At 44.6% G+C, this 25,093-nt stretch overlaps 1 protein-coding gene across 1 annotated transcript in view; it reads left to right on the top strand.

The window, feature by feature from the left end:
- Positions 1-23: 23 nt before the first annotated feature.
- CEBPZ (CCAAT enhancer binding protein zeta) overlaps positions 24-25,093 on the top strand; it is a 30,358-nt gene continuing 5,288 nt past the window's right edge. Inside the window, exons 1-12 of the mRNA XM_066605292.1 lie at positions 24-287; positions 2,932-4,430; positions 6,478-6,709; positions 8,803-8,935; positions 11,302-11,390; positions 13,156-13,209; positions 14,841-14,943; positions 18,294-18,356; positions 20,666-20,732; positions 21,374-21,468; positions 21,900-21,957; positions 24,678-24,871. Coding sequence (XP_066461389.1) covers positions 201-287; positions 2,932-4,430; positions 6,478-6,709; positions 8,803-8,935; positions 11,302-11,390; positions 13,156-13,209; positions 14,841-14,943; positions 18,294-18,356; positions 20,666-20,732; positions 21,374-21,468; positions 21,900-21,957; positions 24,678-24,871 — 2,674 coding nt within the window. The 5' untranslated portion in view covers positions 24-200. The remainder of the gene's footprint in view (positions 288-2,931; positions 4,431-6,477; positions 6,710-8,802; positions 8,936-11,301; positions 11,391-13,155; positions 13,210-14,840; positions 14,944-18,293; positions 18,357-20,665; positions 20,733-21,373; positions 21,469-21,899; positions 21,958-24,677; positions 24,872-25,093) is intronic.

A 25,093-nucleotide genomic window follows, 5' to 3' on the forward strand; every position in this document is an offset into this window, starting at 1 on the left:
CGCGTCCTGCCAGCGGCCACTTGGCACCGTATCCGCGGGTATCGTGGTGCTGTGCTTCACAGACCTACAAGCTGGTAGGTGTCCGACGACCTACAGGATAAGGCTGGCACAGCGAGCATTTATATCTCCGGTATATTGTACCGCTCAGGCAGGACCTGCGGCTTCCGGCGCTGAGAGCTCCACGCTTCTCACAAGCAGACATGGAGGACGACGACGACCGTCAGGCTGAAGAAACGGCCGGGGACGGCTTCACCTTGGAGGACGTGTTGTATTTAGGTGGCACTAAGGTGTGTATGGCCGCGAGCTCTGGTACCTGTGTGATCACGTGTCTGCTGGGACTACGGTGTGTGTGACCGCGAGCTCTGGTACCTGTGTGATCACGTGTCTGCAGACGTCCTGCTCTCGGCTAGCTGGCTGGAAGTTTAGTCCCATTCATAGTCCTTTGATCCCCCCCCCCCCCCAATAGGAGCTTCGTTGGCCATGACCGTCGCCCTGCTTTGTCGCAGGTGCGGAATAATGGAAGTAATGGTGGTGCTGGATCCATTGTACGCTGTAAGGTCGGGCTCACACACACCGTCGGTAAAACGCTGAGTTTACGCACCTCATCATTGTGATGGGTGATGGGGCGCGTTAAAAAGCCTGAAAACCCACGAAAAGAGAGCAGACAGCGCTAGAGAATGGCAGCATTTTTAATGCAAGTCTTCGAGGTCCCATTGAAATCAATAGGAGCGTTGTACTCAAAACGCAGTGTTAGTTGCGGTAAACCGTCCTATGTGAGAGCGCCTGTTGAGTCTCAGTGCCAGCGCAGAGGGGTCTACCTGTATCGTTTGCAGGGGCGCCATGTCTTGGAGGCGAGTAGTCTGCCTCAGGTGGTGCCCCTTCCCTGTGGCAGGGGGCTGGCATGCCGTTGGCTGTGCCCTGCAGGCCGCCCGCTGATGCGCTATGCCAGAATGTAAAGTTAAAGGTGTTTTCCAGGGAGAATACTACTGATGACCCATCCTGATGATAGGCCATCAATAGTTGATCGGCTGCGGGCCAACACTTGGGACCCTGATTGATCAGCTGAACGGCGCTTGCTGTTAGCACTGCAAATACACAGAGGTCGGAACGGAAGCAGCGGAAGTCTTCTCTATGGAAAACCCCTTTAATTGTATCCACGTCTTTAAGATGCTAGTAAGAGTCACGCTGCGCTCCCTGCATAGGCACTTAGTATGGGGCGCAGCAATGAACTGGGGTCACCGGCATTGTTCTGCAGGATGTGCCTGACATAAGAGGCAAGTTACCTTATTCTAGTATGGGGGACAGTATGACTATTACAGGGGGCGTTACAGAGAAAGTGTACACGCCATGGAAGTGTTCCCATCACAGCAACCTGCTCAGTGAGTGCCCCGTTCAGCTGGGTGCAGACCCCGCGGAGTGGGTCACCCAATCTGCAGCAAAAGAAACCCAATTGGGTATACAGGAACAGACTCGCATGGTGGGTGCACCGCAACACCCAGCAGCCTGGCAGGCCTTGTATATGCACCTCAGTGAGGGGAGGAGGGTCCCCGTTGAGCACGGCTGTCCACAGAGCGCCAGTTGTAACCGCCTGATCCTGCAATCCGGGGTCAGCAGATGTGGAGAACAAAAAAAAAGGCAGACAGCGCTCAGGGGCTATCCTCTGTGACAGACCACACAGCGGGGTGAGGAATAAGAAGTGGATCGGACTTTACCAGGGAGGTACGTAGTCTCGGTCAGACCTCCGCCAACTCCCGGTAATCCAGGAATGCAGATGACCAAGTGGGGTCCAGGAAGCAGGAGTGCACTGTTTGGTTTTCAGGTTTATTAAGTCGAAATCAATAAAAACTAACCATTTTATAAAACTCTTTGTTTTTATTGGTTTAAATGTGTAATAGACATCCCTGCTGTATGGTCTGTAATATGTGGTGAAAAGACGCCCGAGGACATGAGCCCTAACACAAGTCGTCTCAAAGGGTGATCACTAGAGATGACCGAGCATGCTCGGTAAGGCCAGTTACTGGAGCGAGCCTCGCTCATCTCGAGTAACTGCCTTTTCCTCCGAGCGTGCTCAGGCGGGGGGTTTTGGGAGCAGGGTGGAAAGTAAGAGAGATCTCTTTGTGTGTGTGTGTGTGTCCCCTCCCCCTAGCGAGCACGCTCGGAGGAGAAGGCAGTTACTCGAGATGAGCGAGGCTCGCTTTAGTAACTGACCTTACCGAGCGTTCTCGCTCATCACAAGTGATAACCCTTCATAATTGTCTTGTAGGACAGGACCATTTTTTTGTTCGCCTTCTCCGTATTTTTCTAAGGCTAGTTTCAAACAGCCAAGTGCAATATCAGGCCTCGAAATTTGGCCCAATATCGCACTCGGGGACGTACCTGTGGGGGTGCAAGGCGTTTGTGTCAAAACGCCTCCCATCACTTCAGTACATTTGGGAAACATCGCACTCACGTATACATCGTACACCATGCAATGTGTTTTCCGGCACCACTGAAAACAGTGGGTGAGGTCTTCCGATAGAACGCCCAAAGATAGGACATGTCACAATTTATTTATTTTTTTTTTTTTGCACCGCGATGCAGGAAAAACTGCTCATGTATATGACCCCATTCAAAAGAATGAGGTTCGTAGTTGTGTGCCTCACAACACACAAGTCTTGTGTGATTTTTCTCTGTTATGTGAAAGCGGCAAAACTTGGTTTCACTACAGCTGAAGCACCATAGTTGCTTCAGCTGCTCTCCAGATGCCGTGCTCCTCCTCGTGCATGCACATTACTCCTGTTCCTACTTGAGAGAGGTTATTTTATGTAAGGATACTCTTAGGGTGCCTTTACACTTGCGATCGCGATATTGCGTTTTTGTTGTTTTGTTTTTTTTACGTGAATTGCGTTGATACTTACAATTATTAATCTTTTTTTGTTATCCCCCATTTAGCAAGATTATGTAATGCTTGCTGGCTTGAAAGACACAGATGAAGTATTGGATGGTGATAAGAAAGGCGAAATTGATGATTTAGAAGAAGGTGAATTAAAGACATTCATAGAAAAGCTGGGCATCTCAAAAATTAGCAAAGAAATCACCAAACAGGAAGAGGTTTCCTCCAAACAAGAGAAAAAGGAAGCCAAAATCACCGCTAAGGATGAGAGCGAAACCAATAAAGTGAAAAAGACGAAAAATGAACCCAAAACTGAGAAAGCCAAAGGGGAAAAGAAAAAATCTAAAGTCCCAGAAAAAGATACCAGTACAAAAAGCACAGCATCAAAACACAAGGGGAAGCCTGTCTTTGAATTCATTGGGCGACCGGCGGTGCTGCTTAAGCCTGGCGGAAAGTGGTATGACCATGAATATACTAGAGAGTATACAACGCAACCTCAAAACGAAGAGGAAGTTAAAAAATACAAAGCTTTGGCCGAGCAACTATATGAACACGAGATAAACCTGTATAAAAATAAGAAGGAGCTCCAAAAAGGGGCTAACACCACATGGATGAAAACTGTTGTGTCAACGGGCATATTGGCCGATAGAATGGCTGCCATGATAGTTCTTATCCAGGATGCCCCTGTTCATACTTTACAGTTCGTAGAAAACCTGGTCAATTTGGTTAGGAAAAAGGGTAGCAAACGGCAAAACATTATGGCATTGGATACCTTTAAGGATTTACTTCAGTCTGACCTTTTACCTGACAACCGTAAACTTCACACATTTGTCCAACACCCCTTTAATAAACTTGAAGAGGTCTCCAGTGGTAACCGAGATGCCCGGGACCGCCGCCTCATACTCTGGTATTTTGAAGATCAGCTGAAGCTGCATGTTTCCGAGTTTGTTAAGGTGTTGGAAACCTTAACTCATGACACTCTGATCGCAACGAAGATGAAATCTCTGAATGTGATTTATGACCTTCTCTGTAATAAACCTGAGGAGGAGAAGGCCCTTTTGGTCTTGTTGGTCAATAAAATTGGGGACCCTCAGTATAGAGTAGCCACCAAAGCCTCCTACTTACTGGAGATGTTACTGAACAAGCATCCGAACATGCAGGTAGTCGTGTGTCTAGAAGTGGAAAGACTTTTGCATCGGCCTAATATCAGCGAGAAAGCTCAGTACTATGCCATTTGCTTTTTGAATCAGATCATTTTCTCCCACGAGGAATCGGATTTAGCAAACCAACTCATCACAACTTATTTTTGCTTCTTTCGGGCTTGCATAAAGAAAAAAGAAGTTGACACCAAAATTTTAAGGGCTTTGTTGACTGGGGTGAACAGAGCTTATCCCTATGCTGAAATAGGCAGCGAAAAGGTGAAGGAGCAGCTGGACACCCTATTCAAAATACTGCATGTTGTAAACTTCAATACAGGGGTGCAGATCCTAATGCTGCTGTTCCAGGTCATGGATTCTCAGCAGACTGTGTCTAACCGCTATTTTGCCGCATTGTATAGGTAAGCGTCATTGCTCCACGTGGCAACTTCATATTTGGCTTGTATTCTTTTATGTTGTTGGGCATTCTATGCATTGGATCCCAGTATGGGGGAACATAAACTATTCTCTCTGCTTACTTTTTGGGAAAGAGTCCAATTCTTTTGCAAAAAATAAACTAAGCAAAAAAAATGTCAAAAGAGAAGTTTTCTGGGCCAGTAAAAAAGAAAAATTCTATGGGCTTAAAATAAAGAAAAATGTATACTCTCCTAGTACTAAGTTTATTCACTCACATGTGGAAAATGATAGAATGAAATATAGCATTCAAAAATGTGCAGGTGGGACACAATGGTTTTAACTATAGTTTGTCATTGGGGGACACAGCTGAACCCTGGGTGTAGGTGCTGCCACTAAGTCATCACCCAAGTACAGAAGTGTTAGTTCTTCTTCCCACCAGCTACGCCCCTTCTGCTGGCACTGAGCTCAATCCATTTTAGCTTGGGCTCTGTAGGAAACAGACCTACCACCCAAGTATTTTCTGCTGTTATTTTCCCTCTTGGTGGGAATCTGGCCAGATATAACTTCCCTGATTGTCCCAAAATGCAAACTGTGCTGTATAAAACGCACTGTTATTCCCGCCTCCAAGATAAAACGGTGGAATAGGGCGGCACTAATTGCTGTGCCACCTATGGGATCATGCTGCTCCCCCAGCCACCCAGCATCCTCTCACCATTGAATGACAGTTGCTAAAGGGGTGATTCTGTTGGCCCAACTTCAGTCATCTTTTTCTTTCCCTTTGGGAGGTCTGACCCCTGGGAGTTTCTGGTCTGTGTTTTTCCTTCCACCCTCTGTCACTGCCTTTGCTCTCCTCGCCTCCAGATGTCTCTGGTCTCCCCTGTTGGCGCCAACGCTAGCTGCCTTCGGCGTTCCCCAGAACTTTTCCAGTTCCCCAGCGTTATGGGTTTATTTGGTGTCTGTCGCTAGTGGGGGTCAAGACCTAGGCTCTGGTGCAGCCTGCTTTGGGGGGGGGTTGAGCCTTACCTATTTCTGCTCTCCATACCCCTTCCTCTCCCTTCGCCCTTTTAATGTCAGATGCAATTCTGATTCAACGGTTTGGTCCAGTGTCGCTGTTCCCCCTCCTCCAAGTTTAGGTTCCAGTTTCTCAGGCTGAGGTCGGGAGGCCAGAGTTCAGCGAGCTTTCTGGTTGCTTCCCTGGCGTGTGCTCACTTTTTTTTTCTCTTTCTCTTCTTTGCCCCCTTTGGAGACTGCTCTGGAACGTCTAATGGTCTTGCTGTGTCTCCCAATGACATTAACCAGAAAACAGGATTTTTGTTACTTTGAAATCCATTATTCGTCACATTCATTGGGGAAACGCAGCACCCACCAAAGTTTCTTGTCTTTGCAAGCTATGTTGCCCTTTTAAACGGGACGACTGTCTGGCAATTTAGTGCCTGACGGCTGTCCCAGCAATAATCGCTCCTGTGCTTTCATACCGGAATAGGGATCGCTCAGTGAATGGAGACTCGTTTTCGCCGCCCGCCTCCATTCACAGTAAATGGGCTGACATCCATAGATGACCTGCCTGTTTACATGGGTGTATCGTCATCTGATTTTTATGCCTGCTGTCTTTTGTGTTTTTCTCCTGCTTATTTACAAACTGATTTAGCTCAGTGCCTGCAGAAGGGGCATAGCTGGTGGAAAGAACTAAAGGCCCTTTTACTCGCATCGATTATCGCTAAAACAAACACACGACCGAACAATCTGATAACCTTTTAGAATAAAATTAGACATACAGATAATGGCTATTAATCATCCGTATTTCCTCCACGAGTTGTTTGCTCAGCTGGGCGTGTTTACGTGAAGGTGCCCGTGTTTACATATAACAATTATCGCTCACTTTCGGCCATTTGAATTTTGGGCGATAATTGTTGCGTGTCAAAGGGCCTTAACGTTTTTTGTTTGTTACCTCCTAATGGTAGCAGCTATACCTAAGGTCTTCTGTTTTCCCAAGTGAACGTGATGAGAAATGGATTTTACGGTAACAAACATCCTATGTTCTTGCCTTAACAGGAAGCTTCTGGATCCTGGATTATCACAGGGCTCCAAGCAGACCATGTTCCTCAATCTTCTCTTCAAATCCATGAAGGCTGATGTTGTTCTGAGACGGGTGAAAGCGTTTGTGAAGAGGTTGCTGCAAGTCACGTGTTGCCAGAAGCCATCGTTTATCTGTGGAGCCTTATACCTAATATCGGAGATCTTTAGATTAAAGCCAGGATTAAAGGTTTTGTTGCATGAAAATGGGGTATGTATTTTAGGCATGAGAACCTTTTGCTTTTCACACCTTTGAGTTGTCTACATTTAGAAAAACGAAAAAGTAAAATTTAAATCTATACACCTATCAGGTGTAACATTAAACCACTGACGGGTCAAGTAGTAATGATTACCTTGTCATAATTGTACCTGTCAAGGGGGTGGGGCATGTTAGACAGCAAGTGGAGAACCGACTCTTGAAGTTGACGTTTGACGTGTAAACGTTTAGAGTTGGTCACACGTGTTGAGTCTTTCTCTGCTCCACTGGGTGTGCAGAAGGTTCCCTGGTGCTTTTCTGCTTGTCAGAAATGATGCTGAGCGAGGAAGACGGCGTTACTGCAAGTGTTCAGCATCTCTTCTGACAAGGAGAGAAGACGCTGCAGCTTCAAAAGCAGCTGCTCATCACACCAGGGATCCCTCCACATACCCACTAGAGCAGAGAGAAGACAGACTGAGCGTGTGACCATCTCGGAACATTTGCTTAGCTGGACACAGGCTATTCAATAGGTGGCGCTATTGTATTATTCATGGAATATCTATCTGGGGATAGAAGCATTCTTTTCATAAGTAAATACAAAAATGTTTATGGAACAATATATTTCGTTGGACATCCCTTTTTAGCGGCAGCACACATACTTGACCACTGCTCCATAAAAACACCACCTATCATTGACCCACTTATGTAAATTTTTTATCTATTTGCCTTCTTGACTCTTCACTACTGTCATATCCTCACAACCGCAGACAACTATTTAATGTGATCAACTCCCTTATTCGCTTCCAATGCCTCCATCTCTCCTCTCTTTTGAGGACTTTGCTACACACTTAAAGCACAAGATCGAAAACCTCAGGAAAGCATTACCCGACAGTCTCTACAACGCCTTGGCAATGCTATTGCATCCACTCTTCTCCGTAACTTGTTTCCCCACTATAATTGAGGGCAAGCTTACCCCCCTACTCTCCAAATTTGCACCTCGCCACCTGTGTACTTGACCCAGTACCATTCTGCCTCATCCCCAACCCTACCATCATGTTCCTCTCAACCCTAACTCAGCTTTTCAACCTTTCGCCAACTACTGTTTTCTTCCCTTTGTCCCTTTAAAAATGTATCCATCACACCCATTTTCAAAAAGTCATCTCCTGATTCTTCCTCTTTGTCCAGCTACTGACTCGCTACTCAACCATCTGCAGTACCTCCCCAAACATAATCTCCCTTCCTCACAAGACCTTCTTCTCCGCTCTCCCCAAGTTTGTTCCTTACATAATCCTCTTCAGGATTTCTCCTGTCCTCTGGGACCTGCTACCTTAAGGTCTGGCTCACACAGATGTATTTGCATTACGTATTACGCACACAATGTATGTGCACACAATACGCGGTAAATCCCGTATAAGAAAGTACATTGATTTTCATTGTTCCACTCACACTTGTGAATATTTATTGTGTATGTTGCGTGTATAAGAAAGAACGCGGCATGTTCTATTTTACCGCATGTTGCATGCCCTATTCTTTTTGGGTGCGTTTAAAACGTAGTGCATATGCAATTACATTGTCTACGTGTGGCGTTTTTTTAAACATGTTGCTAGGAGACATAAGAAGGAAATTGAAAAAAAAAGCCAGAGACAGAGTTAAAAAAAAAAACACAGTACATGCGCAGGCATGTCATTCAAGATGACCAGCGCAATTTTCAGACTACCTAATCTGCACAGTGTGTTGCTAGTGTTAGACTACCAATGCATTCTATCTGCACAGCTGCTCATGATCAGCACTAGCCAAATGGAGAGCGCATTGGCATATGGCATGTTATATACCTGTTTTCTTTACACTAAATCCCCGCATACAAGTGTAGTAATACATGACCCCCTCTAGCTGCCTGCTGGTCACATGGTCATGACATCAGAGACCCTCCCCGAACCCCCTGTACCTGGACAATAAGGTGCAGGTGCTTTGTCAGCAGGATGTGATCTTATAGTCCGAAAAACATGGTGTGCGTATGCCAGTAGATCTGTCCATATTTGTCATACTCATTTTAGTTGACTTATCCAACATTGTTACTTAAGTTTTGGATTTTTATTTGTTCATTTTAGGAAATTAGTGAAGAGGAGCATTTTCATGACCTGCCTGATGAGGACGATGATGACCCCACTGACAACCACAAGGCTAATGCTGATATGGACACCTCTAAGAACCTGTCATCTGGGTCATGGATACATCAGCAGGGTAAATTAGCAGTGTCTTGTATTTCTCTATTTAGTGGTGAAAACCAATAGAAAACATGGGTTCTTACATAATGGAAACTGTATTATTTTATGACAAATACTATTATTAAATGGGAACATTAATGGAAACATTTTTCTAACTTTCTCTTAACGTCTTAAAGACCAGAGTGTTGCAGACTAGAGATGAGCGAACCTACTCGTTTCGAGTAATTACTCGATCGAGCACCGCGATTTTTGAGTACTTCAGTACTCGGGTGAAAAGATTCGGGGGGTGGGGGGAGGCGTGGCGGAGCGGGGAACAGGGGGGAGCACTCTCTCTCTCTCCCTCTCTTCCCCCCCAGTCCCCACTGCAGCCCCCCACTCACCCACGGCGCCCCCCGAATCTTGTTGCCCGAGTACGGAAGTACTCGAAAATTGCGGTGCTCAGGCGAAAAAGGGGCGTGGCCGAGTAGGTTCGCTCATCTCTATTGCAGACCAAAAGGACCAGACAAACTTTTTTTTTTAATCTCGTGTGGTGGTTTTATGGCCCAATATTTTCATTTATTTATTTTGTCAGATATGGGTCTATATTTTTATTTTTTTTTCCCCAAAATTTTTCAGCTTTTTTTAAAAATTTAATTGGTGATAATGTGTAGTTCTTTATTTTAAAGGGGTTGTCCCGCGGCAGCAAGTGGGGTATACACTTCTGTATGGCCATATTAATGCACTTTGTAATGTACATTGTGCATTAATTATGAGCCATACAGAAGTTATTCACTTACCTGCTCTGTTGCTGGCGTCCCCGTCTCCATGGATCCGTCTAAAATCGCCAGAAGAGGCGATTTTAGACGCGCTTGCGCTGTGCGGTCTTCTGTCTTCTGAATGGGGTGCTCGTGCCGGAGGGCGGCTCCTCGTAGCTCCGCCCCGTCACGTGTGCCGATTCCAGCCAATCAGGAGGCTGGAATCGGCAATGGACTGCACAGGGAAGATCCCGGCGGCCATCTTACTAAGGTAAGTAAGAAGAAGGAAGAAGTCGCCGCAGCGCGGGGATTCGGGTAAGTACTACCCGTTTTTGTTTTTTTTTAACACATGCATCGGGTTTGTCTCGCGCCGAACGGGGGGCCTATTGAATTTAAAAAAAAACCCGTTTCGGCGTGAGACAACCCCTTTAATGTCAATATAATTTTAAAAAAATAAAAGAACAGGAATGTAATCACCATTTTGTTTCAGACATTTTTAGATATGATTTGTATTATCTCTGATTACAGGGCTGACATTGTGACGGTTTATGTTAGCGTCAGGGGTGATTTGCTTTTTCTTTTGTGTGTGTGTGTGTATAGATAGCTAAAATTTATATCTATCTAATCTATCTTGTTTTTGTAACACGTGTTGTGTTTAAAAAAATTAAAAATAAAGTAAATCTATGTGCTCCATGAAGTCATAGACCGTTGAGGGAGATTCACAGTATTTTATTTCCTTTTTTTTCTTCTTTTTCTACACCCTTTGGCTGGATTCGGACGAATCAAGCCCAGCCGATATACGTAGTCTCTCTCTGCAGGGGGGAGGCTGGAAGAGCCGGGAGCAGTGCTCTGAGCTCCCGCCCCCTCTCTGCCTCCTCTCCGGCCCTCTGCACTATTTGCAATGGGGAGAGGAAGGACGGGGGCGGGGCTAATTATCACAACTTAGCCCTGCCCCCGTCCCGCCTCCTTTCATTGCAAATAGTGGAGAGGAGGCAGAGAGGGGGCGGGAGCGCTCCTGGCTCTTCCATATTCCCCCCCCACCCCCACCCATGCAGATGAGGATGATGTATATCGGCTCGGCGTGAAAACCGATCCAGCCGATAACTGGAGCATCCCGTGGCCAGCTCTGACATTGGTCACTGTCAGAGCTGGTCAGGGGGTCTGCTAAGACCCTGCATTTTGATGTGCCAGAGGCTGCTGGTGGTTCCATGCAGTGAACTGCACTGCTGCTTCCAGCATTCTCTACATGGCACCACGAAGTGATCTGCGCATGCGGTGGTCTGCAAGCTTCCTGCGCATGTATTAGACTTCACAACACTCCATGCATAATGTACAACACAACAGCAGAGTTGGGCAAAGATTTGCTAAAAACTATGGCCAGAAGAGCTGGTCGGGCCTGTCCACTGGTCTGCATCACAAACATTAGCATGGCAAAGGACACTTTATACACGTATGCTTGTTTGGAAAGTGCTGTAATTCAGTGCTCCTGTAGTCAGTTTAGTAGGGTTGAAAGCGCTGACAGCTTCCCTAGAGCACAAATTAAGGTCTGTAAATGCAAATTTAAATAAAGTTTGCCATAATAAAAACAAAGTTGAAGCCAAGTTTCTAACTGTGAATTCTTTCTTTTTTTATTTTTTTTATTTTAAAGGTCTAAAAAATGCGGGCCAGTATGATCCAGTGAATAGAAATCCCTTATTTTGTGGCGCTGATAACACAAGTGTTTGGGAGCTGAAAAAGGTAAAGGAAATAACATTTAAGTTTTCACTTAGTAAAATGCAGTGTTGAGCTTTATTTGCTATTTTATGTTAGTTGACACATTTTGATTTCAGCTGGAGATTTATGCAGATTTTCTCCACTGAGAATAAATGTAACATTTTTTTGGAATACCTAATCAAATGATCCATAATTTTGTTTTCTAGTGAAAATTGTCTGAAAAGCAAAATCCTGACATTGCAGTTTTCACATTGAGCAGCGTTTATAGAAATGTCTTATTACCAGTCCTCACATAATCACGGGGTAGCAGCGTGCCGTATGACATCCTCCTTGTACCATCTGTCCAATTACCGTGCCTCAAAACGGCACACATTTTACCATGAATTGCTATGGTTTCCAATGTGGCTTTTGGCCACACGGCTTCTGCAGGTGAAAGAAGTTAAAACCGCTGTGTAAGCTGTGCAGCCAAAAACAACAGTAAGTGGCCATGTGGCACCAAGATATTGCTGTTCAACACTTGTGAAAACAGCCTTTAGACGTTAGCGAGTTGCTGTCTGCCTAAAGCCTCGTTCATATGCCAGCACTTTATTGTACTATACAAGTGGGTGAGATTTTCAGTCCTGATGTAGTGGGAAGGATCTGCTCAAAAGTCGAGATCTTTAAATCTACAGCATGCTCGTTCAAGCGGGAAAAGCTGCAGATTTCACCTGCTGCAATGCAGAATGGTGACGGCGGTGGTGAATTCTTGGCCAAATCTGTGACAAAATCAGCTTGTAGCAAATGCTAATTTTCATGCGATTTCTAAGCCAAATCCACAGCATACATCATCCACAATGTGAAAACTTGGCTATCTTTGTAGGCTCCACTCCTGGTTTTAGCATGTATGTACTGACCAGAGTACTGCCGAGTGAGTAAGGCTTCACAAAGGCTTCTTACTTTACAGCAAGTATCTGGTGCTGTCCAGCCCAGGCCAGATGGTTGTCCCTATAATCATGTGAAATAAAAATTTAAAAAAAAAACAACTCTTTATAGCTTTAACCTTTTCCTGACATCCCCTGCAGATTCTGTTGCATTATATAGCTGTGGATAAGGTTACGTCGTTTCTCTTGCTGAGAACAATCACATTATATAGCTGACACACCTGCAACGGCCCTTTTCAACGCTTTAGATGAAAGATCAATACTGGCTGTAGCATCCAAGCAGTTAGACAGAGGGACGAGCTCTTTGTCACCAGTTTGCTTTGTTCCATCTGCAGTGCGATTGTTAGCCGCTGACCCGTTATAACGGCCCAGGCCTTAGAAAAGATGGCCTGCATGGATCAATTTTCGGGATGAAATCTAGGTTGATCTCCAGCACATATAGCGCATACAGATTGTGCTGCAGCACCGCCGCAGACTTGATGAAGTCTGTGGGGGGGTAGAAGTCTGACTCATGTGGACCAGTAACTTCAAGGCAGGAAGTGAGAAATGACATGCAGACATGTTCGTTGTCTGGGTAGTTTTACTTGCTAAAAAAGTGTGTCAACATCAAGTTGTTTAAAAACTTGTAGCAAAATGTGTTGGGCGAAAAAACTCTTGAGGCTTCCATAAATGCTGCTTTCACAGGACGTCCTGTGTGAGAAGCCAAGCTAGGAATGGATTAATAAGAGAAGGGAAAAGTAAAATCTCTGTATGTAGAGTACTTCCGCCTTCAGTGCCATCGGCTCCTAGCTTTGGCTTCATAGACAGGTGAAGCACCCGCAATGTATTTGGACGTTTGTTTATTTTTAACTCTTTGTGTCCTAACACAGCTCTCTGAACACTTTCATCCATCTGTTGCATTATTTGCAAGGACCATGCTGGAGGTATGTTACAAGTATACTACTGGTTTAATTTACATTTTGTGTTTCACTTTCCTGGGGTTCTCTCATTGGGCAGATGCATCAAATGTAATTTGCAGGCCTTCTGGTCAGCCACTGACTGTACACTGATCCTTCAAGCTACAATGGCCTCGGGTTGCAATATATTTAATATAGCGTGGTCTATATTTGAGCCATTGAAACTTTAAACTACACTCCACATATAATGCCATAGACCATACGAAGCTGTGGCGTGTTACTGGTTGAAAGATCCGGCAAATGGGCGCGAGCACTGGCATAACTATAGGGTATGCAGTTGCACCCGGGCCCAGGAGCCTTAGGGGGGCCATAAGTCTTCTCTTGTCCCTAGTGGGGAACAGTCTGTATGACTGAGCTGCAGGAACTGATTGTCTGGGGTCAGTAGGGACTGCAGTGTCTATGTAAAACTGTTAGAAAAGCTCATGTCTTCAGACACCCAGCCTGAAGACTTTGTAATTCTCTCATCCCAACTTCTTCACGCATCAAAGTACTACTTGGAGGCTTCTCTGAAGTAGCCATATTTACCAGCCAGAAAGGCAGTTTGTTCTGCTCTATTTAGCTAAGATCCTGGGCTGCAGACACTACTTCCAAAAAGGCCGAACGGGCCTCTCGTTTCTGCAGAGGTAGAATTTTGGGGAATCCTTTCAATGATGAAATTGCAGAAAACTGCTGGAGTTAAGCTCCCTTTTTGGTATGAGTAATTTACTCAATTGATTCTATACTTCTAGGTTTCCTTCGTATGATTTTTAATCAAAACAGTTGTAATCTCTAGTTCTCCGGCCTCTTGTCCTGGATACCACTATAGGCAGGAGTAAGCTACCCTTTTTGTTTCCTTATGTAGTCCCTCTTCCTCCTCCCTCCCTTCACTTCCAACACAGGATTTGTCTCAACTTCATTCAAGAAGCAGTGATTGTATATTTCTATATCGTCGTGCTCAAGGCATCATCAACCTCCTTATTTAACCCCTTAATGACTGCCCATACATCTTGACTGCAGCTGTTGGGGGACTATCTTTTGACAGCGCTGCATTAGAAGCCTGGCGTGGGGCTCCCACTCCAGGTAGAGTGGGTGTTTGGCTGTCAGGGCTAGTGCCCAGCTGTCATCCATCACCGGGGACTGAAGAAACTTTAGATACTTGGTGTTTAACCCTTTACATGCCATAGTCGTTGCGAGCACGGCATATAAAAGGCTGACAGAGGGAGGGGGCTCCCTCTGTCAAGCGATGGGTCTGTGATTTCATAATCTGGGAGGTTGTAGGATCATTGTAGTCTTTTTGTTCTCCTGATAAACCCACATATAAAGTGGGGTTACAGCATGAGAGTATAAGGTGAGAGAGGGGTAGCTGTGCTTTGATATCTCCTGTCACAAAACATACCAAGCAGCCCGTATGTAAACTAATGGGCTAGGGGCATGTGGACCACTCCTATTAGCCAAGCTTGGTTTTTATTTTTTTTGAGTAGAGGGGTGGTTACTGGGTTAAATATACAAGGAAACAGTTATTACCATAAGCTAGTTCACTGCATAATGTGACAGTTACATTGGCTAACATCCAGAACACTGGATAGCTTTAATCTACATTTCTTCCCCTTTCTCTTCAGGGCAATTCTGTCCAGTACACGGGTGATCCTCTGCAAGATTTTACACTAATGAGGTTCTTGGACCGATTTGTGTATCGTAATCCAAAACAACAAAAAACGCAAGGTAATGCTTTGGTGAACTGCGCTTTGGAAAAGATGTGTTATCTAAGATTTGTCCTTTATGAAGAACTAATGATTTTAAAAAGGTTGTTTGTTTATTTTGTCAGATGCTTTATTGAGGGACACAAGAACTATGGATATAGGCTGCTGCCACTAGGAGGCATGGACACACAGAACAAGAAATTAGCTCCTCCTAAGCAGGGTATACCCGCCTGCAGGCATTATGAGCTAAACCATTTTAGCTTAGTGTCTGTAGCAGGCAGACACAGAATTTGCTCTCTAGATCTGTTCCACCTTGTGTATCTTTCCTCTCTTCCCTTTAGGCTGGGCAACAGAAAAGCGAGAGGCTGTCGCTTGCCGACAACCGGACCGAGGGGGAAACAGACTGAAGGAAAAAGACGGTTCTGTAGCCCCACTGAATGATCATTCAGTGGTCTGTGTCAACCAGCTCCTGCTGGCCTACCAGGGCTAGCAATAAGCAGTGATGCCACACCATTGCTCCTTTGACGATTGAAAACATTTTTGGGCTTTGGGTCAGGGAAGTAATATCCCTGTCGCATATCCTGGCTTTGTCATTCTTGTTTCCTATCTTCTGGCTTACACACGCACACATCCATAATCTTTTAATGTAGCCGCCTTGGGGTGCTCCTGGTATGAGCCCTCCTCCGCCTTTTTTTTTCTGGGACCCCTTCGTTCCCCAGCACCTATGGGTGACCCTCTGGCCTGTTTATACAGCCTCCTCCACCTTAGGCAATCCCCTGAACAGACAGCCCTGTGTCTGCAGCTTTCTTCTGCTGGGATGGGGGTGCAATTCTAGCCTCCTGCCTGCTCTGCATCCTCCTTGGGTGACAATGACCTCCATGAGCGCTGGGCTACTTTTGTCGCCAGTGCCTTATGCCCCATCCAGCCTCCTCTGGTTGCAGCCCTTCCCCGGTGCCAATTCAGGCTGCAGCTCATACTAGGTTTTGAGGCCTACCCAAAATGGTCATTCTGTGGCCACCACATGGCCCCGCAGCTGCTTCCAACAATAGGGTCGCCCTTCCTGCTCTACTTTGACTCTTTGGGGCTTATGGCCTTATACTGATGCTGTGCTGGGCCGCAAATTTGCTCCCGGCTTCTGCAGCATACCTACAACGCTGGGCCCATAACCTCCGATTCTACAAGTCCCAGCTGCTGGGCCTACCCTCCACATAGATCTATAAAACCGTTTCCACCTGGCCAAAACAGCTAAAGTGCTGGGATGCTGTTGGATCTTGCCAATTAATTATGCATATGGGAAAATCTGCACAGCCTTCTTGGATTGGACCAGGTGCTCGTTTCGGGCATTGGCCAATACAGTAAGCTATTCGCTGAACCCTGTGGTTTAAAGCTCAGAATGCCAACGTAGCATCTAAGCGATCTTTAGTGGGTCTTCCTTTATGTCGACTCATCTTTTTGATCCCTGACTTGACAAAATCGTCTCTGAAGCCACAAGCAGCAAAAGTTCCCTCCTCTCTCAATCCAGACCCAAATGCTCTTCCAAAGGTCGGCAGTCGTCTCCTTTCACCAGCTCTTTTCCTCCTGTACAGGAAAGACCTCCACTCCCCAGGAAGAAAAGAGACTTTCCTTCTAGTCTCGCCACTCCTGGCAACCTCAAGCCCAACCAAGCCACTCCTCCTCCAAGTCAGGGAATCGTAAATGTTCTGAAAGGATGCCCCCATCCGAGTTTCCTGCTTGGGTGACAAGACGTCTCTTGATGTACCAGGCAGTATTGTTGTCGGTCGTCGAAAAGTCTTGGGTCAGAAAAGTGGTCTCCATCGGCTACAAAATAGTTTCCCCATGATTTGCCTGCATTGGGGGACTTCTGGACATTGATCTTTTGGCCTTCTCATCTGAAGCACAAAATTCCACAATTCATACCCAGAGCTTGCGATCCTCTTGCAGTGGCAACCGATGCTCTGGTGATCCCGTGGACCCTATTCTCTGTTCCCTACCTCTTACTATAGCTCTATCTCCTGCTGCGGATACTCAGGAAAATCAAGGCAAGAGGCGTTCCAGTCATCCTTATAGCCCCTGACTGGTTCAAAAATGTGATATGTAGATGTGGTCAATTTACTTGTGGATACTCTGTGGCCCCTTCCAGATTGTGTGGGTCGCCTTTTTTCGGGGCCCTCACATCCTCTTCCAGGTGCTCAAATTTTCTTTTTGTCCCCCAAGACATTAGACAGACACCGCTCATCCATCCTCTAGGCGTACTGCATGAAGGGACAGGGTCCTCCTTTCGGCATTGTAGCACACTCTACCCTTTTGGTGGGTGCTTCCTGGGATGTGTGTCACTATGCTTCAGCTCTGCAAAGCAGATACGTTCTCTTCTATCCACACCTTTTCCATGCACACCTTTGCATCAGCAGATCCATGTCTCAGCCGCAAGATGCTTCACTCTGCAGTGGTGCAGCCTATCACTTGAGGTCCATTTTTGTTTCTCACCTCTAGGCACTACTTTAGGATGTCCCCTGGTTCCTTTGTCCCCCAAAGAAGTGACCGATAAAATCTTTCTTGTAGACTTCATTGAGTGGGACACCACACCTGCCCTTCTGAGTTTGATGGTCTCTGCATTGAGTTTAAGTTTATGTACTGTTGGCTGGTGTTCTGACACCTTTAGTTCTTTTCTTGGCTTTGCCTACTGTTTGGATACAAACTGTTTAGCTCTATACCTGTGGCCTACAGTTTAGCCTTCTTAGGAGGAGCTGCTTTTTTGTACTTGGTATCAAACTTCCTAGTGACAGCAGTCTGTACCCATGGTTGCTGTGTCCCCAATAATGATACTTTCAAATACAGGCATGTATATAAGATGTCAGTCTAAGGAGCCATGTGCCGTTGTGTAAGCTTATGTGTTAGGAAAGCAGAGTTCAGTTCTGTTTTGCTGCTGCTTTTGCCCATGTGAGAAGAAGCGGTAAGGTCTCATGTCCACTAGCTAAATGGAATTGCGGGTTCCGCAGCGGATCTCGCCCATAGGGAATCATTGGCCACCCACAGTCCATTAAATTGATTTTTGCACCCGCGGATGGCATTTTAAAAGAATTGCATTTTTCACGCGCGGGAGAAAAAACGCGGCATGCTCCATTCTACCGCGGATTCCGCGTGGATCGGGAACATTGCTATCACATTGATAGTAATGTGTGCAGATAACTGCATGCAAAAAAAATACAATTTAAAGCTAATCCGCGCGGAAACCGTGGTAGATTCTGTGCGGATTGTATTTTTCAAGTGGACATGAGGCCTAGGAGATTTTTCATGACTCTTTAAGCTGTATCCTTGGCTGTGATCTCCGTGTTGTCAGAAGACATGTAAAATGTACCCTTTATTTCTGCACAGAAAACAGGGGTTATTTAATGCACCGAAGGAAGAAGTTCTACGCAAACCAAGAAAGACAACCAGGTACACTTTTGCATATGTAGCATGGTCTGATTGTTTCCTTTTTGTTGCCTCTGTCTAGCCCTCATAAAACTGCACAAGATCTCTTCTGTACAGTTTCAAATCTGAAACAAACCAAAGCTGAAGCTCTGTTCGTATTTCTATCATGGTTCTGTCAGAAAAGCTAGAAGAAAACAGCATTGCGTGTTCTGTTTATCCCAGTGAAATGACAGAACCCATTATTAGTCAATGTGTTCCATCAAGCGCCGTCGGTTTTCGTCATTTTGACAGGTTGACTGCAAGTTTTGGTTTCCATTTGTTTCTGGCATATTAGCTGGGCAGAATATTGTAGTTGACTGCACTATGCTGCACCGTTCTAAATCACTGGTACTGAGAGGAAACCTACTGAAGCCCAAAGCTCGCTGCTTTTGTTTCAGTAATGATCACCTATGGAGCCATTCAAGGTTCCATCTGAATGCTGTTTTCGGTATTTTTTAACAAAACCCCCAGACAGGCTAGAGAGGAACACACAAACTGTAAATGGAGCCTTAGGTTCTGTTAAGACCTCATTGCTCCTTCAAGGGGTCCCATCAAGGTTTTCATCTAACTCCTTAGTGACCTGTCTATTTTTATTTTATTTTTTTTTCCCTTAGAAGGGTATTCCGGTTGCAACAAGTTATCCACTAACCACTGGATGGGGGATAACTAGCTGATTGTGGGGGTTTAGCCAGTGAAACCCCCACTGATTACGAGAACATGGGCTCGGTTGGTCCCTCTCAATAAACTAATGGAGCACAGTGCCCCTGCCCCCTTCATTCTGGCACCAACCAGGCCCCCGTTCTCGTGAACATTGGGAATCCTAGTGGTTGGACCTCCACCAATTAGCTAGTTATCCCCTTTCCTGAAATACCCCTTAACAACTACCCATATCTCTCGATGGATTGCTATGGCACCCAGAGGCTTGAATATAGCCTCCAGGTCTGCCAGCTACAAGGCCTCATGAGGCGCAACCTTTGGCTAAGCTTCATAGCCATTCTAATATACTGAAGTATAGCAGGGTATTCGATGAATGATAAAATATGACGACGTTCAAGTCCCCTAGTGGGACAAAAATAGAAATGTAAAGTATAAAGGAAATGATTTTAAAAAAATAAAATGTCAAAACCCTATCTTTCTCCCTTTTACGATGTAAAAAAAAAAAAAAAAAAAGTCACACATGGTATCGCTTTGTTCGTAATGACCCAGAAAAAAAAACTAAATAGAAAGCGATCAAAATGTCGCATGGATCAACAAATGGTACCATTTTTAAAAACGACTCATGCCGGAAGAAAAAAACTCGCACAACACTGTTGTTAAAAAAAAAAAAAAAAGAAAAATGTTAGGGGTCCTTGAATGCATCGATAAACAAAAAAAAATTTTTTTTTTTTTTTTACAAAAAAGTTGTATAAACTTGATATTGACATAAACGTACTAGCCTGCAGAATTAATTTTTTTTCTAAGAAAAAAATTGAATCTGCATCCCTGCATGCTAAGATCATTTTTATTTTTCTGGCGACTGAATTATGTGAGGTTTTGTTTTTTTTTGTTTTTTTTGTGGGAAGGATTGTAGTTTTTATTATTAACGTTTTGAGGTACATAGGACTTTTGGATTGCTTTTTCTTTATTTTTTTTGGCAGGCAAACAAAAACAATTCTGGCTTTACCTGTTATGTGTTGCCTTAAAAAAAGTTTGGGGTATTTTATGTATTTTAAAGAGTGTGGGAATTTCCTTTTTAATTAAAAAAAAAAAACTGAGCTTTTTTTACGTTTTTTTAATTGTTTTTTGAAGATTAAATTGTTTGATCACTAGGATAGTACACTGCATTACTATATAGTGCATTCTACTAAGCCTATGAAAGTAGTCAATTAGACTGCTGGAGACTGGGTCCAATTGGCTGAGTTACATGGCAGACATGGAGACATTTGTTAAGCTTTCGGACTGCCACGGGAACCCATTGGTACTTTGCTGTCCAGCAGTGTCGTTATCAGGATTTTAAACGGAAACCCTGGTGGGACCACTGGACAAAGCCAATTGTGAGATCTGAGCGCAGTCTTTCATGTGTTCCTGACAGTAAAGAGTTAAAGGGGTTTTCTGAGATTGATCTTGTACATTGGCCATCAACACGTCTCAGAAGGCCGATGTAATATACAGTGCGGCAAGTCTCAGTCTATGATATCCATATTTTAGACCCAAGTGTAGTCTGAATTCCATATGTACTTTGCTCTGTCTGTACACATTCTGACTTTTACTGCATGGATGCAACTAATTTTGTTTAAACTTTTTCTTCTTTTAAGTGAACAGTGCTGCTTTCCTTCAAAAAGAAGAGAGCGAAATCCCAGTAGAGGAAATTTTCTTCCACAGGTAAAATCTACTTTACTGTAAAACATTTATAGCCCTAGGCCCAATGCCCACGGATGGAAATTCCGCAGCGAAATTCCGCACGGAATTTCCGGCGTTGCACGCGGCCATAGGATTGCATTAGTTTATGGAATCCTATGCTGATAGATCCGATTTGACCACTTGAAAACTCGCACGTTATTAAAATTGCGGCATGCCCTATTTCTGTGTGGGCCTCGGAGAGGCTTGCACAGAAACGTCACCGCTGATGCTCCGGCTCTGCGCATGCGCGGCTGTGCGTCAGCCGGCACATCGCAGAGCGCAGAGAGAAGACGCCGGACAGGTAAGCAGGAGGTCAATGTCGGGTCACGGGTCGCATCCGGCTGCATGAATCTCGCAGTCGGAATCTGACCCGACCGTGGGCATGAGGTCTAAATAGAGGTGCAAAGGAACATCTGGCTGACTACATGCAGCTGGGGAAAATACTGCAATACCCTGCAGCATTGGATCAGATTCTTGTACACTGTAACTTCTGGATATTTGCACTTGACAGTACACATACTACTCTGGTTTGCTATACCTGCTGTGCCTTGTACATACCCTGCCCAATGTACTCTTTAGGGTTTCCATTAACTCTTATTATGCATTCTTCATCCAAAACGTAGATACTTCAAGAAGTTGTCTACAGACAAACCAAAGTATAAGCATGATGAAGAGAGCTTAGAAGATGTCGATGATGATGAGTTTGACAAAATTATTGGTAAGTGGACAAATAGAGCAGAATACTTACCCAAAAGATTAGTTCTCTTCGGTACCAAACAACAAATGTTGATATTCTAGAATTTCAATATATAGTTTGTCACCAATCCATTTGTTGCCTTTTTAACTTCCCTGCTATTTTGTAGCTTCTGACTCCTCTTTGTAGGATTTTAGCTAATATATATAGGGTAATATATAAATGGAAAACCTAGAATGCTTTCCCGTAATCTACTTCTATGGTGACTTCTACGACTCTTGCGTCCGTCTGAGTAGAGCCTGCAGACTTCTATGTGCTTACTAGTAAAACTAATGCAACAGATTTGCCACCTCTGACTTTACCCTTACACCGCAGAAGCATTAATTCTTTTTAGGAGGAAGAAAGCTGCCTACAATTGTTATCTAGCATAACATGATTTCATTCTTGTGTTACAGATTCATTTGAAGGAGACAGCTTCTACACCGGAACAACTGATAATCTTGATTTTGCTGGGTAAGTTTGGAGAATGATTTCTTAATCTGAGTACTGAAGCAAATTTGGAATGAATGTTCATTCAGTCTCCAATACCCCTGCAGCTTATTCCTGTCACTCCAGAGCTGCTGTTTCTACTAAGAATAGAAGCCTGTTTTTAGTTCTGCAGCCTGTTTGAAAATTACAGGACCATCGCAAAAATGCACTAAGGCTTAGGACAAACGCAGTAGCAAGGACAACTGTACCTGATGTTCTGCTGTTTTCGTACAGGGGTGTACAAATTTTGGACCGGTGTTGAGTAGAATCAAACTGGTGTTCAAATGTGGACATTTACAAATCCAAGGGCTATAAAATATGGAAGTTTTGTGTTAAAATTTAGTTTAAATTGATTTCAAGGACTTTTTATGTTTAAACAGATATTCTGGAAGTGTTTTTTTTGTTTTTTTTTTAATTACAAAAATAACAAAAGGGCTGATGCGTTACATATATAGGGTACCTGTTTCCCACTGCAAGTGTCTACAGATGTATTTATATAACAGCTGTCATTTCTCCTTTTCTAAGTATTTTAGGTACTTCTTTTGATGTAATATCCATGGCAAGGACTTGTGATGCTGGCCGTGCCCCCTAGTTCCAGTCCCTGTCCATTGATGTAATGCCCATGACAAGGACTTGCAATGCTGGCCGTGCCCCCTACTCCCAGTCACTGTCTATTGATGTAATGTCCATGGCCAGGACTTGCGATGCTGGCCGTGCCCCCTATTTCCGGTCCCTGTCCATTGATGTAATGTCCAAGGCAAGGACTTGTGATGCTGGCTGTGCCCCCTACTTCCAGTCCCTGTCCATTGATGTAATGTATAAGCAGACAGGGCAGGAATCGAGCAGCTGTGCAGAGCATGCGCAGTAGCATCTAAGCTCCTTGACAGCTGCAGCCTGCTCTGAGACAACTCTCAAAGGGCATAGATTGAAGAACGCTGTCATTGTCACATCACTGCTCTCTGTAGCACTCCTGAGAGCAGCCGCCTTCCTTCTGTCTGCAAGCCTCTACCCCCACTGTCCTTTTAAGTGCTACAGCTGATCATCTAGCTTCGTCTTGTTAGAAAACCCTGAGTTTTGGCCCCTGATGGCCAATCCTCTTCCTGAAATGAGGAGCAGAAAATCCAGAGGAATAGTATTGGATGGACATGTGCTGATTTATGACAGTTTTAGAAATTTTACTTCAGTCCCAGAATACGCCTTTAAAGGGGTTGTCCCGCGCCGAAACGGTTTTTTTTTTTTTTTCAACCCCCCCCCCCCGTTCGGCGCGAGACAACCCCGATGCAGGGACCTAAAGAAAGCTTACCGGAGCGCTTACCTTAATCCCCGCGCTCCGGTGACTTCTATACTTACCGGTGAAGATGGCCGCCGGGAACCTCTTCCTCCGTGGACCGCAGCTCTTCTGTGCGGTCCATTGCCGATTCCAGCCTCCTGATTGGCTGGAATCGGCACGTGACGGGGCGGAGCTACACGGAGCCCCATAGAGAACAGGAGAAGACCTGGACTGCGCAAGCGCGGCTAATTTGGCCATCGGAGGGCGAAAATTAGTCGGCTCCATGGGAACGAGGACGCTAGCAACGGAGCAGGTAAGTATAAAACTTTTTATAACTTCTGTATGGCTCATAATTAATGCACAATGTACATTACAAAGTGCATTATTATGGCCATACAGAAGTGTATAGACCCACTTGCTGCCGCGGGACAACCCCTTTAAAGGGAACCTGTCACCTCTATTTCACCCCTAAAACCAAAGGCCCATTTAGACAATAATTATCACTTAAAATTTGCTCAAAAGCCACCTTTTGAGCTATAATCGTTGTTTAAATGTGCCCATCTTTCAGTTTTCTGCCGAACGATAGATTTCAGTTCAGCTTGAAATCCGTTGTTCAGCAGAACAGCTAATAAAACGGACCACACGCTGTGCTCTGCCCGGGGAGCGCTGCCAACAGCTGATTGCATTGTCTGAGCTGTTCTCAGCTGTCAATCCTGTGGCAGAACAAGGAGCATTTATCTAGAGAACATTGGGTGGTCCTCTGAATAAATTCAGCTCCCGGCGGCTCACACGCTGCTAATTGGTACTAATAGGCATTAGTACTAATTAGTAGATTATGCAAAATGATCGCTCAAAAGCCATCTTTTAAAGGATCATCTTTGTGTCTAAATGCACCTTTACTTCACTGGCCTTCAGCCAGTGCTAATGCCCTTTCTATTGTAATGAGTTTATAAGGTTCCAAAGTTGTTCTGTTCCACATGCAAATCGTCAGAAAAGATCAACTGGGTGAGAAGAGTCACACTGATTCTAGTACTGCTGAGCTAATTGCACCCTTTTCACTCAATGGGCAGGGTTTCCAGCATAGCAGGGATTCGACAAACTGTCTATCAAATAAAAAGGGTGTGTGGTTAGCTCTGCAGCTCAAAAATTGGTGTGACTGTTCTCTACTAATTTTGCCTTTGGCGCAGGATAACTTTTAGAACCTAATTGTGAGGTACATGGGCTCCTTAGGAAAAGAGAGGGTATTACAAAAGATTGATTTATTTATTTTTTTCCCATCCCCTTTCAGCCAGTGAAGTCTGCTTTAGACCCGTGACACATAAACATATTTCGGCTTAGAATTTACTTGAAATTGATTTCAACACAAAACTCTCATACTTTGGTGTTCTTTTTATTTGATTGCTGCTATAGTGACTTTTCTTCTTGTACATGTTAGGAACGTAAGACCAAACGATAAATCTGCCAAGAAGAAATCCGATATTGAAGATTCTGATTCTGATTGGGGGGATGAGGAAGCAGGTGATGAAGATGAAGAAATTTCATTGGGTAGTATGTGTGAAGAAGACTTTGAAGGTGATGAAACTGGGGGAGTTTTTATGGACACTTCAGACACCTCTGAAACAGAACAAGGTAACCTGGTTTGTGAACTAACAATCACTTATTTGTGACTGCATCATTGTCTCCTTTTCAGCCATATTGTACTTACAAGAAAACCCCACTTAAAAACATTTCATGGTTAGGATCTGTATAAAATGATGAGGTAAAGGGCTATTCCGATAATCCAAAGTGAAAGTTATATGCTTCATAACATGTAATTTTGCAACATAATTTTATAACTTGCTTTGCAAAGCT

This window comes from Eleutherodactylus coqui, chromosome 1, assembly GCF_035609145.1.
Source record: "Eleutherodactylus coqui strain aEleCoq1 chromosome 1, aEleCoq1.hap1, whole genome shotgun sequence".
NCBI lineage: Eukaryota > Metazoa > Chordata > Amphibia > Anura > Eleutherodactylidae > Eleutherodactylus > Eleutherodactylus coqui.